At 38.6% G+C, this 16,354-nt stretch overlaps 2 protein-coding genes across 2 annotated transcripts; both read right to left on the bottom strand.

The window, feature by feature from the left end:
• Positions 1–556: 556 nt before the first annotated feature.
• LOC138059141 (serine hydroxymethyltransferase-like) lies at positions 557–12,407 on the bottom strand. The gene is made up of 4 exons (XM_068904673.1): positions 11,207–12,407; positions 10,775–11,083; positions 5,664–6,496; positions 557–1,267 (listed from the first exon to the last, which is right to left on the bottom strand). Exons 2-4 carry the CDS (start codon positions 11,062–11,064, stop codon positions 972–974), a joined length of 1,419 nt encoding a protein of 472 aa, XP_068760774.1. The 5' UTR covers positions 11,065–11,083; positions 11,207–12,407; the 3' UTR covers positions 557–971.
• Positions 12,408–13,816: 1,409 nt separating this feature from the next.
• Positions 13,817–15,367, bottom strand: LOC138059142 (suppressor of cytokine signaling 2-like). The gene has a single exon (XM_068904674.1). The coding sequence runs from the start codon at positions 15,014–15,016 to the stop codon at positions 14,450–14,452; it is 567 nt and encodes a 188-aa protein (XP_068760775.1). The 5' UTR covers positions 15,017–15,367; the 3' UTR covers positions 13,817–14,449.
• Between the last annotated feature and the right edge of the window lie 987 nt (positions 15,368–16,354).

Below are 16,354 nucleotides of genomic sequence, written 5' to 3'. Positions count from 1 at the left end.
GACTTGGATGTACCACATGCGTGGGACATCTGGGGTGGCTTTATAGCTTAACCTCCATCCTAGACATCAGCACTGCACTGATGAGGCCCAGAAGGCCGAAACAGTACTGTCTGCAGTTAGATATAGCTCTTTGGCATTACAAAGCTTTTGCTTTCATGTTCAAATTGAGCACTCTACTAGGATGAGTCATTGCCGCTAGCAATTGCGCATGCTCACTAGCTCGCTGGTTTGAGCACGCTGGCATGACTTGGATGTACCACATGCGTGGGACATCTGGGGTGGCTTTATAGCTTAACCTCCATCCTAGACATCAGCACTGCACTGATGAGGCCCAGAAGGCCGAAACAGTACTGTCTGCAGTTAGTTATATATATATATATATATATATATATATATATATATATATATATACGGATTATCTTGTAAACATTTTCATGTTACACTCACTATGGCTGAAGATGATGTTTGAAACATAGAAACATGTTCCTTAAACTCAAAAGTGTGGTTGTATTTTTAAAAATATTAGTAACACTTGTGCTATCCAGACCATTTGACCTGATTTGCATTAACTTTTAATTTCAGTTTGCAGTGTCCCACATTAGTGCTACAGTGCTAGAACGACTAGACACTTAAATAAAGTTCCTTTCCTTTATACAATGTAGATCCATAACCCCTGGCTCAAAAGAGAGACACCAGATGCACTTTATGCAAGCAAACCTTTTTACATAGTACAAGAACTGACAAGGCACTCCAAAATTTATTGAAGGTACAGCCTGTTGTCTAAACATTTCTGTAAAACAGTGGTGCTTGAAGTTATAAGGCTGACAGCACATCAACGCCAGTGTCTTTACCATGATTCAGAAGTGCCAAGTCAATTTTTTCTGTGTATGTAAAGGGTTTTGCTTAACAACCACAACAACAAAAAGAAATCACCAAGGTGTATACTGATGTTGAAGCAAATAGTATTAATATTAAATGAGGTCATATCCTGGCATGGGGAATTTCATGGAAAATGTTTCCACCTGGTTTTTCAGGTCTTCTATTTGACCCTTGAATTGATCACTATGCAAAATTTCTTGGAATTTCTTTAGATCTGATCCGCTTATTTTCTGTACTTCAAGACCCAGTTTGATTCCTCGATCAATGAAATCTGCGACTTGCTCAAAATCCTTTTCCTTCAGTGCCCGTGTGGTGAGAGCAGGGGTGCCGATACGGAGTCCACCTGGACGCAATGCACTCTTGTCACCCGGACATGTGTTCTTGTTCACTGACAGAGACAAATAAAAGACTTTCAGAAGTAACAAATGACACCACAGCACCTGGTTTCATGCACACAAGTTTAGAAACCTGGAAAACCCACATTCATACATTGCCACCAATTTCAAGACTTGAAACACTTGGGTTCACGTGTTAAAAGCAAAAAATGCAAATTTATGTAAGTAAATAAAGAATTCTGACTGACAAAGAAACTGTAAGTCTACTATTTACATGTTTACGGTCCAAACAACGATAATCAAGCGGCCCAATTTTATGACCATCTGCTTGCCATCCTAAAAAAAGAAGACCTCGCTTATGAGGATAGAATAATTATTGGAGGGGACTTCAATTGTCCTATGAATCCGACGTTGGATAAACAAGGAGGGATAATGATGACGAGAAAGAAAATTGTTGAACGTATTGAAGAAATCCAAATGACATTCAATTTGCATGACATCTGGAGGGTTAAAAACCCAAAGAAAAAAAGTTTTACATGGTCCCAAAAGTCTCCCTTTATCTTCTGCAGATTAGATTATTGGCTCATTTCAGACACACTTCAGGACCTGATTAAAAATGTAGACATTATAGCAGCCATTAAAACGGATCATTCAGCAATTGTACTTCATTTACAGGGAGTTGAGGAGACTAAGAAAGGGCCGGGTTTCTGGAAAATGAATACATCACTCCTGTCAGATGAAAAGTTCATTGAATTAATGAAAACGAATCTGGAAATTTGGAAAGAAGAAGGGAAAGAATTTTCAGATATGAGAGTTGCTTGGGATTGGATTAAATATAATGTTCGTCTTTTTTCGATGCAATACTCAAAAGAGCTAGCAAGAACTAAGAGAGAGAAAGAAGAAAGTCTGCAGAAGAAACTTCAAGCTGCACAGATACAATTTCAACAAAATCAATGCGAAGAATTTGAAAAGATTCTGGACGAGTGTAAAATTGAAATAGAAAAATTTTATGACGAGAAAGCCAATGGATTAATTGTGCGTTCAAGGGCGAGATGGCATGAACATGGGGAAAAGAGTACTAAGTATTTTTTAAGTTTGGAGAGAAGAAATCATACAAGGAAACACATAAGGAAACTTTGTCTAAGTGGAGTTATCACTACCAATTATGAAAAAATTTTACACTCGTCTTCACAATATTATAAAAATTTATATAGTAGGAAAATTAATACGGTGCAACACGGTATGTTGGAACACTTTCTTGGTCAAGATAGTATACCAAAATTACCTGAGGAAGAAAGACTAAGTTGTGAAGGTCGAATAACTATTGAAGAATGTGTCAAAGCACTGGATACTTTTGAAAACGGAAAGACTCCTGGGAATGATGGTATACCTACCGAGTTTTACAAAACTTTTTGGAGTTGTATAGGTGAGCTCATGACAGATGTCTTTAACTACTCTTTTGACTCAGGAGAAATGTCAAATTCACAAAAACAGGCAATTATCACATTAATTGATAAAAAAGATAAAGATCGAACGTATTTGGAAAACTGGAGACCTATTTCTTTAGTCAATGCTGACTCCAAACTGGCTTCTAAGGTCATTTCTAATAGAATCAAAAAGGCTCTTCCTCGAATAATTCATTACAATCAATCTGGTTTTATCAAGGGTAGATTCATTGGTGAGGTGGCTCGCTCGATTCTAGATATTATCGACCATACTGAATCGCTTAAGTTATCAGGTATTCTGCTGTTCATAGATTTTGAAAAAGCCTTTGACTCTATTGAATGGGATTTTCTTTATCAATCACTAGAGGCCTTCAATTTTGGCCCAACCCTGATAAGATGGATTAAAACCTTCTATAATAATGTCTCGAGCTGTGTGATAAACAATGGGTTATTTTCTGAGCAGTTCAAGTTGGAAAGGGGTGTAAGGCAAGGCGACCCTTTGTCACCTTATTTATTTGTTGTGGCAATTGAAATTTTGGCTTTATCTCTTAGATCCAATGAACACATTGAAGGCATAAAAATTGGTAATGATGAAATTAAAACACTCTTATATGCTGATGATATGACTGCTACTCTGGCGAACACATCCTCTGTAGAAATTTTTATGGAAACTCTGAACAATTTCGAAAAATGTTCTGGTTTAAAACTGAATATTTCAAAAACTAAAGCGATGTGGATTGGAGCAAGTAAACATTCATTAGAGAAACCTTTGGGCCTTGAGTGGTGCACTGGAGTTAAAACGCTAGGAATTCATTTTTCGCGTGATCAAGGCCAAATTATAAAACAAAATTTCCACGAACGATTAAGTGACATTCAAAAAACGATTAATTTATGGAGTTTAAGGGGTTTGTCCTTATTTGGCAAAGTGACCATTGTAAAATCTTTCCTTATACCAAAGCTACTATATGTTTCCACAATACTGGAAACTCCACAGGAAGTTATTAAACAAATGGAGAGGATGCTATATAAATTTTTGTGGAAAGGTCCAGATAAAGTGACCAGACTCTCCGTTATTAACTCGCTGAAGAACGGTGGCCTGAATCTTACGGATCTTGAAACCCAAATTAAAGCGTTAAGGCTTTCTTGGATTCCTAGGGTTCTTGATGAGCGGGTAGGTCCATGGAAATCATATTTTGTATTTCATTTGGAAAAATATGGAGGGTCTCTGCTCTTAAAATGTAATTATGATGTAAGGGATCTTAATTTACGCTTAAATAGTTTTTATCAGCAGTTGCTTAGCTGGTGGGCAGACTTTAGAAATGCTTTTGCTGATATTAACTATGCCCAATATGTAATTTGGAATAATAAAGACATAAGAATTGATAACAAACCTATTTTCTATAAAAAGTATGTAGACTGCGGAATTGTTTATTTAAACGATTTATTATTTTGTTTGGATAATATACGTTCTTTTGAATATCTAAAGGATACAGGGCTTGTCTCTAATTTTTTGACATGGTCTGCTCTACGTTTGTCTGTGCCTAAGGACAAGCTCTCTTCTTTCCCAAAGGTGAAATTTGATCCCATGACTTTTAAATGTAAAAGTGTTGAATTCGACACTTACTCTGCTAAGTCAAAACAGTTCTACTCTCTGCTGATTGCTAATAAAGCAAAATATCCGAATGGTTTCAAGGCTCTATCAGCGGATTTAGAGCTTTCAAACCCACTGCAGGAAGTGTTCTCAATCCCATACAACGCTGCAGGTGAAACTTATGTCTGGTCTTTTCAGTATAAATTATTAAATAACATCCTGTTTACCAATTCCAAATTATTCAAAATTGGGTTAATTGAGACAGACCATTGCTCCTTTTGTACAATTTACAAAGAAGACTTGTACCATCTATTTTATGGCTGCTCCTATTCGCGCGCCTTTTGGAAGAGATTCTGTAATTGGTGGACTAATCTTCGGGGTGAAAATTTGAGTTTATCTCTAAAAGACGTCTTAGTTGGCTTTTTAAATAGAAATGATCTACCTAATTATCTGATAATTCTTGGTAAACTATGTATATGGGAGTGTAGAAGAAACAAATCACTTCCAAAGTTTAATCTGTTTCTACACAAAGTAGAGGCTAAGCAGGAGACCGAAAAACTTATTGCTTCAAAAAATAAGAAGCTCCAAGATTTTTGGAAAAGATGGGAACCATTATTATGATATATATATATTTCAAGTTTTCAAACCCGATACAGTCTCTCTGTGATACTACGTGGAGAAAGTTTGTGGCTGGCTCATTAAAATCCGTATTAGTTATTTATTTATTTATTTATTTTTTGTTGTTATTTAATTAACTCTAGCTCTAAAACCTAATTTGAAGTATTTGCATCGTGTTTGTGATGTGTTGTGTTATCTACCTCTCTAAAATTGTAACCGCTTTGCCTTGTGTAAATAGTGTAAGTATTATATAGAAAGTAGAATAAGCTAATTAATTAATCATATTGTAAGTAGTGTATGTATTATATAGTATGTAAGGTTAGATAATTACAAAATAGAATTTCAGTAGTGTGTTACATAGTCCGTACTTGTAATTAGGGGTAGTTTCGTGAGTATTGTATCGTAATAACTAAGTGTTGTAAAAAAAAAAAAAAAAAAAAAAAAGAAAAAAAAAAGTCTACTATTTACATAGCACAAAGGAGTTGGACACAGCAGGGTTTCAACTCAAAGCATACACAAGGAAATCATGCCCTTAAGGACTGCTGCCATAACATCTCCCCTTCTTAAGTAACAGCCAAATTATCTCATTTGAAATACACTATAATGTTACCTTGTGTAATTACTCTGCAGTCTTTTAAAAGGGGGCATAGCTTTAGAATGGATATAGAAGTTGCTAACCCACTGACTGCTGAACCACCCCCACTGGAGAGTAAAATCGTCTGGCGTTGGACAGAGTAAAATCTATTAAGTCTCACTCCAAGGAGTCAATGGGTCAACTCCCCCATTAAAACTCACCAGTGATTGCCACTTCTTCCAAAACTTTCTCACCAAGTGCTCCACCAATGCCCATCGGACGCAGATCCATCAACACCAGGTGATTATCAGACCCACCAGAAACCAACGTATAGCCACGATCCAAAAACACCTTGGCCATGGCCTGGCAGTTGTCCAAAATCTGCTGAGCATATGCCTTAAATTCTGGAGAACTTGCCTGCTTCAATGCCACACAAAGTGCAGCAATTGCATTGTTGTGGGGACCGCCTTGGAGACCAGGGAAGAGGGCAAAATCAATTTTGCTTGCATAGTCATACTTGATGGGATCTCCATTCTTCTTGTAGCCCTTGATCCCCTTACGATAGAATATGACTCCAGAGCGTGGTCCACGCAGGGACTTGTGTGTTGTTGTTGTTACAATATCTGCATGCTCAAATGGACCGGGGACTACATCTCCTGCCACAAGGCCACTAATATGAGCCATATCTGCCATCAGATAGGCTCCCACCTCATCACAAATTGCTCTAAATCTGGCATAGTCTAAATGTCGTGGATATGCACTGATTCCAGCAACAATCAACTTTGGGCGGAACAGTCGAGCTGTTTCGGCAAGCATGTCGTAGTCAATCAATCCACTTTTGGGATTGGTCTTATAAGGCATCGATTCAAAGAAGATGGAAGTTGCCGAGATTCTCTTCTTCTCGGTCATGAATCCATGAGTCAGATGTCCTCCATCTGGTAGATCGAGACCCATGATGCGATCATGTGGATTAAGTAGCCCAGTGTATACGGCAAAGTTTGCAGGGGAGCCAGAATATGCCTGAACATTCACACCCCACTTTTCAGGATCTAACCTGCAATGATAAGACTATATTTAGTGAAAGCATGAGCTTTACAACCTGATTACAACAACAACAAGCCTTTCAATGTCATGGCTGTAGTGCTGGTCAGGTGATCCATATACAGCAAGTTAGGATAGTGGGAAAGAAAGACGATTCAATTTGTGTTTGAGTTGTTGTGTTCAGCTTAAATGTGGTTGTAATTGATTGCCAAGCACAGATACAACAATGGCTGCATCATTCTTACAATCCTTTCGGAGGTCATATCTGGAACAACTTGCCAGTAACATTTGACAGGCTGAGGATCTGACCACTTTTAAAAGACTCCTTGAAATTGAACATGTCTTGAGATGGCTCTTGCAAAATGTATTGTTTTTTGTTCATTGTACGTGTAAATATCTTTAACCCATTGACACCTTAATGGGGACATAGTTTTTCAGTGAGTGATTAACGCATTGACTCCCAGGGGTTCCCCATAATTTTGACGAGTAAAATCATCTCGCGTTAGACAGAGTAAAATACTAAGTCTGGTCCGTTTAGGCCAGTTTGGACGTCAAAGGGTTAATGGGGACAGTGAGTGATTAAACACCCCAGGATGCCTCCAGTTGATGAGTAAAATAGTCTGGCATTCGACAGAGTAAAATCTGTTACATATAAGTCTCACTCCCAGGAGTCAATGGGTTGGATAATAACTAGCAGTAATCGTAGATTAGAGAATGTGTTCAGTATGGTAGGTTTGGATGTTAAAATGTGACACTGTAAAAAAACCGGGCTTAAGGAAATTTAAATGCATTTCAACATATTTTGAATGCATTACAATGCATTCTAACATTCGGCAAAGATTCGCAACGCATTTACAATGTTTCCCATCGATCGTTGGCAATTTTGTTCAATGTTTCACAATGAATTTCCAACGTTTTTCGACACATTGGCTACGTTTCCAAACATTTTTGTCGAAAAAGTTAATTTCGAAGGCGTTTCCACTATCAACTGGTCATTATAAACATTGACACCTTTGTGCCTTGAAAATACACCACATTGCATATACTGGGAAATATCATGTCCCTTCTTCCAGCAATGCTATCACCGGAAAGCTAAGTCACAGATTTCCTTAGTTTACTCACAAAGCGAAGCCTGACCGACATTTTAATAGGCCACTTCCGAGTTCATGCCTGCCCTTCAAAGCCAGTGTAAGTGTGAAGTTTTTGTTATGAAAATTAGTTTTCATTCATGTGTTCAGAAGAACCATAGTTAATAGAGGGGAATGGTTTGGAAGCTCCGCAAACATCAAAGGAGCAAACAAAGATGCTTATACACTATGCGTGAATTCCAAAACCAACACATTTCTATTGGTTAGTTCCTCAGTACCGAGTAAACAACTATTGTGTTTTGTGCATGGTCAAGGCCGAAAAAGAGAACAAAAACACACAACAAAGAAATTTGTCGGGTTTTGTAACCATTCCCCTCTATTAACTATGGTAGAACTAATTACAAAAACTTCGCAGTTAGACTCTCTGTGAAGAAGAGGCATACATGAACTCGGTACTTCCAAAAAGTTGAAGCATGGACGCATACACGATTGCGTGATTATTTGCGTGGCACTGGAAATTTTTTTAACTTGAAGATTTTGCTGTAGCACTCATGCATGATTGTCCCATTAACCTAATTCCCATAAAGTTCAAATCGCTTATTATTGTACTTTTTAATTTTCAACTAACTGTCTTTCCAAAAATTTAAGGTGAACATGCATGCTTATAGCTGCCGAGGCTGGCTAGCTCGCAGTTTGTCAAGACCCTTGTTAACTTGGTATCTCTGAATTTATTCAGTGTTAAAATTTCATGCTATGTTTTCATTTAAACTTCCTTTTGCGAGAGCTACAGTCCAGTCATTTAGCAAACAATTTAGCCAATTTTCTCTTTCAGTCATTCAATCTTGGTAACAAATGACCCATTGTATCACTTGGGACTCGAGGACAACAATTTGTGTTTCATTCACTGTGTAAATTTTATGCTCAGAGTTTCAACCTGATTTAATTAGCAAGAGATATATTACCCTCATTTAGGAAGCACACCATTGACTATTCATCTATTGATTTGCTTGAATTTTTCACAATGGCAAATAGTTTATAGCAATTGCTGGTGTTTGTTTCTAGGCGCTAATTTCCGGACTAAACAGAGAATGGCAAACTGGTCATTAAATTGTGCAGCATGGAAGTCGGCATCCACTAAACTGGGGAATAAGGAAAGTATTACAGTGTCTTAGCTGGAAAGTCACATATGTATCAATCGGAGACTTGTACCACATATCTTTTGTCTTTTTATTTTTGGGGAACTTTCAAACAAGGTATGATACAAATGCACAAGGCTGTCACGGAAAGCATAATGTAACACTGATTTGACCTTGTGACTTCAGATCTAATTCAGTTTACTCCTTTGCCCTCTTTTGCTGAGCAAAATGGAGCAAATTACTACAAGAAAATCCGAACGGGTTTTCGTTTTCTTGGATCTAATCCAAGACATTTTTCTCTGAAAATTCAACAAATACATTGATGTGAAAAACAGCTCAACGTGTTTCCCAAATAGGGTCGCAAATAGCAATGGCGATGATGTCATTCCTGTTTGCCCCTGCTGTATTCTGTGGGCGGCCCAATTTGGAGTCTCAAGATCCACCGGTTGTCCCAAAAAATCTCAATAATCTGTACATATCTGTATCTAAGGTATGTCTAGTGGTTGAATGGCCTTTGACTGAATTCAAGATACTGTAGTTGACCATTTGGTGGATTTTCCTCAACTTTTGGTAAATTATTGCTAAAATAATATTTACACAGCAACAGTTGATCTTCAAGCTACATCTGTCAGAGGGCCTAAGGTTTGTTCCACATTACATGAAATCAGCATAATATGAAACAGAGCGACATAGTTTGAGTAGAATGATCTTTACTCGCTAGATCTCCAGTCATTTTTAAATAGATAAAAAGGTGCCAATAATGTATCTGCAAATTTAAAGGACATTGTTGGCCCCTCATTTTGTTTAAGAAGCCTTCTCTGACACCTTGCTGATATTTAAGCACCACACCTGATTAAGATGCAGAGACTGCTTTCTACATTTTTGATCAACTTTTCAATATTTCCAAATAGTGGAGTTCTTTGAGTGAAAAAGCATTTTAAAATACTAGTGCAGATGCTCTATCACTGAGCTATAGGACTCTCCTGAAAGATTGACAATGATGTAAGTTATTTGAGGAAAAAGGTTAACCGGCAAATTTGCAAATAATGATACATCAAATTTTACCCCACAAGTCTTGAAGTCTCGTTTTTGCATGGTTTGTTTTTACCCTTTTTGGTAAAAAACTTTTTACCAAGGAGTCTCGGGCTCGGATTTTTAACTAGGATCTCGGCGTCTTGGCGAGTCTTGGATTTTACCATTTGCCACCCCTATATCAAGGTATAAATCATGAGAGAAACCAGTAAGATATCAAAGGCTAGTTGGAGTCATTTTTACCATCATTTCTGTATAAAGTACAAAGAATGATGGTTTGCTAGCTTGTGATTTTCTAGTTCTCTAAGTATGACAGAAGAGACACTATTTTTGAAAAACCAGGAAAAAAGTTACATTTTGATGTTGAGTCCACACACAGAATTTCTTGTTACAAAAAAAAAAAAAAAAAAAAAAAAAAAAAGAATTTCTTGTTACAATAATAATTTTAATTGAGGCTATGATCCTCGCAGGTATGAATGCAATTTTTGCAATTGCGTAAAGAAGCCTGAAAAATTCAGTACTTCAACGGGTTTGAACCCGTGACCTCGCGATTGCGATGCCACACTAACCAACTGAGCTATGAAGGCACTGACGTTGGGAGCTGGTCATTTGTGGGTTCTAATGTTCCCTGAGGAATGAATGAACGATGAAATGATATATGAAATGGATCATATGATCCATTTCATATATCATTTCATCATTTCATATCCGCAGTTCATATATGATCCATTTCATATATCATTTCATCGTTCAATAATAAATTTGTTACATTTCCTCATAACGCCCCAGCACCCCCAACACCCCCCTTCCCTCCCCTAAAATCTCCCTGTCTCTCTCTACTGCAGTTGAGGAAATTGCATAACATCTGGTTCACAACTATGTCCTTCACTTGATTTTGTTGACGAGCCCCAACATGTCTGAGGAAAGATTCTAATAAACATAAATCAGACCACAAGCTTTTGAAATAAATTGAACTGGCCAAGTAAACTTACTGAAGAACACGTGATCAAAATATCACACGTGTGATTGACTCACCGAAAAGCTTCGAGTGCTCGCTTCTTGCACAAGCTTTCCATTTCGTCTACAAACTGATTTCCCCCATAATATCTCTGTCCCACTTGTCCTTCGGAGTATTTATTGGTCATACAAGAGCCTAACGCTTCCATCACAGCCTTACTCGTGAAGTTCTCTGATGCAATCAATTCTAGGCCACAAACTTGACGGCGTTTCTCCTTTTTCAAGATTTCATACAATTCAGGATCGTTGGCCTCCAAAGGATCACACATGTCAGCAAAATCGGGTTCAATATGCCCGTTTACAGCCATCACTTCAGTTTTTTATTTACTTCATGAAAAACAAAAAAACAAATATTATGCACTCCACATGACTGACACAGCTAAGCAGCACTACAAAACGAAATAACTAAATTCATGATAAAATATATCAACAAAATAACTTCACTCTTACCCGACAGAGTTCCACTGGAGAAAAAACAACGGGATGAAAAGAGACCTTCCACAATAAGAACCCGCCAAGAAATTACTTCGGTACTGCCACGTGGTCTCCGCGTGAACGCTATATATGGGAATATACATCGATGGTTTTCCTTGTGTGTCACGTCACGCAATTGCCTCCTCTTGCTGTGTCATACGGTTGGATGACCAAGAGTGTAATTGATGCATCCTATTTTAAAACGAAAGAATGTAAAAACCTGCACTATACCTGCCAACTTTTTCCGAGTCAAATGGGGGAGATTTTTCGTCTCCTCATGACCGGAATTTCCGAAAATGTTCCAGCAACTTCCGACGATTTACCAAAGACTTCCGAACGCTACCGAACATATCCGAAGATGTTTCCAGTTCCTCAAATGCAAACTGAAGGAATTGACATTTCAGTTGATTTTACAGGCGTAAACGTAACGTAAGAACCGTGCGTGTCTGGTCTTCTCGAGACAGAGGTGAGCGATGGCTTTATGCAGACTGGGACGCCTAAAATGCTTTGTTGTCACTTAAGGCATGGCAGTTCACGAGTGAAGTTGTCTCACTGGCCTTTCTTTGGACGAATTCCAGGACCTACCGATACAAATTGAGCAAGTTTTGGAAGCTGAAAACTTAAATCGATGCTGTATTTTGCTGGTAGGACTGGGTGGCCCGACACTTATAAAAAAAATCAACGAAAAGACAATCGGGGGTCTTCCCTTGTCATGGAATGGCAGAATTACCCAGAATTCTTTGTGGGCATGAACGAGGCAACTTGAGAAGCACGAGACTGGCCCTCATGAAATGGCTGAAGCGCGGCCGGAGGAAAAAGTGGGACTTTGAAACTTGAAAAGCGCCAATACGTGACAATAAACGTGACCTATTTGATCCCGGTTATGTCGGCTATACGCAACGACACCCCCAGCAACGCGTTGAAGAGCATAAAAGATCAGCCATTGATCTGGAACAACAAGGCAAGGTAACACACCTTGCGTGTGTCACGTTGCTTTTATTGTTGTTTTTAATTTACGTGACACACCGATCTCTTAATGTGATCCACCTTCCCACACGCTTGCCGTGGGAGAACAGTTTTGCTCTTCCCAACCCAGCTTACCACATGTATGACATATGAAGCTGCCACTAAAGGGGTGCTAAACAAACCCGCCACGTATGTTGGCTACGCCATGCTGATGAGGCCCTAAAGGCCGAAACAGCTGTCCGGGGCCGGTTCTAAAAGGTGTAATAACTCTATTCCAGGGATAAATGTGCCTTACTCCAGGAATACCCTTAATCCCGGAATAAATTCTGTTCTGTTAGAATAGCAGATTTGTCTCTGGAATAACTGTTATATCAGATATAATTAATTCCTCCTTCCAGGAACCGGCCCCGGGTGAAATGGTTGTGCGCATGCGTGTGTCACCTTGCTTTTCTTTTTGTTATTGATTTGTAGCAGAACCACAACCGGGACCAACACCTTGAACCACGTAAATTTTGTATTTTGCGGTACTCTCCATTTGTTGAATTTAGTGATCTTCCGTCTTATTACCGACGACAACAATCTACCATCGTACCTTCGCCGCAAAGCTTTATACCACGTAGTTTCAATTTGTCCCTGGAGCATGCTTGTTTCACTAACCCATCTGGTGTACCCTGAAGAGGCGAGGATCGCATCCTCCATCTCGAACACTGTCCCAAGAATGTCCCAGCTTCTGCTTTTCTTCTCTTTTACAGAACGTTTCTTTTCCGGCCTTTTCGAGCCTGACGATCGCTTTCTAAAGGAAAAGGAGAGGACCTCTGTTATTTTAGCACGGCCATTCGAAGATCATTAATCGACCGCGCCACAGGCGTCCGGTTATGTGAATGGTGTCCAGGGTTGAACTCGATAAGGCACATCCTGCAGCTTCCTGTTAACATGGCCGGCTAGTTAAGGATTTCCTTTAATCTTCAATCATTACTATAATATGCGACGGTATTTTGAGGTTTGTAGCATTTCACTTTCCTGATGGAGGGACCGGCGGCGGAGTACAATCTACTCTTCGATTTCATCGATGGGTCAGAAGTCAGAAGTTCTTTCCACTTTTTTAGAAAGGATGGGGGCTTAAGGCTCATTCGAACCGTACTAGACCCCATCTCCTGCCTGCTAAATATTGCACAGGCTATAAATGGCAGATGCAAATATCTTTCCCTTAAATTTACTCCAATTAATTTCTCAGAAAACAGAACTGCTTAAATCAAACAGGATAAAACAAAGCAGACAAAAATTGAACAAAATTGAGGAACGAGACTAAAACAAATGGTAAAGTGAAATTGCCTTTTCGGGCATACAGATGCCAAAAGACATGTTTTACGTTTCTTGGTATTTTCTGCAGTGTTTTTTCTCTCTTTCATGGTAATTACGTCATTTTTTCAGAAGAGAGTTCGGGGATTTCCCCAGGAACAATTAATATGCTGCTTTCAATTCACGCCAGCCCACCCATGAAACACAAACCCGCGCGCTCCCACAACGTACCCGCACAGAAAAAGCTTCGATAAGACGATCCTACATTTTAACTCTACAAAAAACTACCTATTCTGAAAAGTTCAGTGAAAAAAAAAAAAAGAAATCTGAAAAGTTGAACTTTAATGGAAAATATCGTTTTGATCTAACAATGATCTAACGCGCTTAAACGTACGCGATGTACGTATGTCGGCGAGATAGGTCGTTTTTAACAAATACTACAAATGAAATGATAGTATAACTCACCCTCTGTTAAAAAAAAAGTTGTGATCACATATTTCTAGCATGACAATCTAAGGTTATGGATCGGGTTTATCAAATTAAAAGAAAAGTATTTATCTTTAAAGAACTTTTTGTTTAAGGTGGTTAATATGCCACTTTTCGGGCAGGTGTACAGTTTTATAATGGCAAATGCTAAAGGATGGTTTTCGCCATTGACGTAAGCATTTACAACCGACATCCTGGCTGCCTTTTGAGTCAAAAAATGGTGGTAATTATCTTAACGGTACTCCTTCTGCTGCATGTACTTTTGCTTGCGTCGCAACAGATCACTAGCCTTAATTTATCAGTTATGAAATATAAATATTATTCTCTTTAAACTGGGAGATCAGTTAGGAAAATATTTATCAGACACCCGCTAACAAACTCGCACACTTTGATGCTCGAACATCCCCCAGCTTAACAAGTTTGACTAAACTATTTCAACATCATCATTAGAAAGAATTTCCAACACTGCTATAATGGATACTGATATCTCCTCAAATAATTTTTCAGTTTTGGGGGAACCGGTAGTTTTTGTATCTCCTCTCCTCCAAAATGACGATTCAGAGTTCTTCGACATAAATGTTTTAAACTTGAAACTTCTTTATACAAGGGTGCCACAAGAAGTAGCATCGTTCCACTGTCACACACTCTCCCTGAAGAAGAAGAATTTTGCTGTCTCGACACAAGCATGTAATAAAAAATCATTTTTATGACGCAGTCAAACCTGAGTATAGCTGCAGGCCGACGCGCAGCACACATGTTTTTTCCGTTGTATAGATTCTGATCCAGCAAAAATTTTCCATCGTACATGATTATGCGGATATTAGTCACTCCAGATGTTGTCTTTAAACTCAAAGTGAATAAATGTTTAGGATCCGAGCTCGCTCTCACCAGAAAGGTTCCAGTCGTTTTATGAAGCAATAAGCTCTTTGATTGATTTGCGTTTATCGGTCCCCAATAAAACCCACTTGTGTGTAAGGTCTCCAATACCTTGTCAAAACACGACGATGATGAAGAAATGTGTGATTTCGTTGACATAATCTGTTTCCATCGCTTTCTTGGGAATTTGACGACGTTTGGATTTGCTTCTAAGGATCATTTGCCTCGATCTTTTAAAAGAAACTGCACAACGAAAGGTCAAATTCACTAACTGTTCGAGTTTCTACGAAAAGTAAGTCGACGACCGGAAGTCAAATTGGTTTCTAGGTATAAATGTTCCGCTTTCCGAGAACAGTCACGCTGGTTGCATGCATTCAAATTTCCTTTCGATTTTGTTTTTCTCACAAACCTTTCAAAAAAGGAATCGGCACCGACGCACAAAGCATAATTTTACCTACTTTATTCTTTCAAACTGGAAGTCATAAAAACGGGTGCCACGGACGGTGCCACGAATATGTGTCACTTCTCAACATGCTCTCGATGACATAAGAAATGTTAATGAATCTCAAGAATTTTATATAAGCAGCAAGACAAGGCGAAAGGGAGTATTTGAGTGCATTGGCATGGACTCGTGCAAATAGCACTTTGTGGTGGAATTTGTGGGCAACGTGAACTGCTGTGAAGACAGAAGCTCTTTCGTCCCCTCGAGGAAGTTGATAAGTTGTGTCACTCCTTTCTATCGATATTTCTTTGTTTCATTCTGCTTGGCATGTCTATTGACACCTCACTTAATTGACGGCTGCAAATTTACTGTTTATCATTTCCAGAGAAATGTTTTTATTTCCAGTGGACTTGAAAATCACCAAGTTGGCACGAAATCAATCTCATATCTTGTGATGAAGGCACAAATTGCACAACGTTTGATTTGATTTGCGTTAATTTTTGAATTTTAGTAATTTAGTACCCCGGCCCAGCGACGTAAAATAAAGTTCATAATCACACATATACCTTGCAAAAACAAGGAAACAGTCTCGTCCACTGAAACAGAATCAAAACATGCACAATGCTGTTCAACGCGGTTGAAACAAAATCGGCACACTTTGAAAATGAGGCAAAATGTAAATAAGGGGTAATTAAGTGGTTTAATTGGATATTTTGATCTGCATACTTCGGCTGTCAATTTCAAGTGAACAAATAAAGATTTGATGTATAAACAAACCTCTCGGGGCACCGAACCTTTTCAAGTTACCGCAAAAAAGAAACGATCTGATATCTTGTTGTTTTTAACGTTTATCATATGCAGGAAAAGCTCTTTTTATCCATTGCATACGAAAGTAAGGTTAGCCGATGACAGAAGCTATTGCTGAGACAATGGAAACGAGTCCGTGCTCATTTTGTGACGAACGTTAACTGCTGAATACTCTGCCACTCCAAAACACATGTAGAATCTGTTTTTACCTGCATGTGAATAAACCATTATACAGCAGATCAGCCTAC

The sequence above is a fragment of the Montipora capricornis genome, chromosome 8 (assembly GCF_036669925.1).
Source record: "Montipora capricornis isolate CH-2021 chromosome 8, ASM3666992v2, whole genome shotgun sequence".
Classification (NCBI taxonomy): domain Eukaryota; kingdom Metazoa; phylum Cnidaria; class Anthozoa; order Scleractinia; family Acroporidae; genus Montipora; species Montipora capricornis.
The sequence above is the reverse complement of the archived record's forward strand: the minus strand, read 5'-3'. Positions and strand labels throughout refer to the sequence as shown.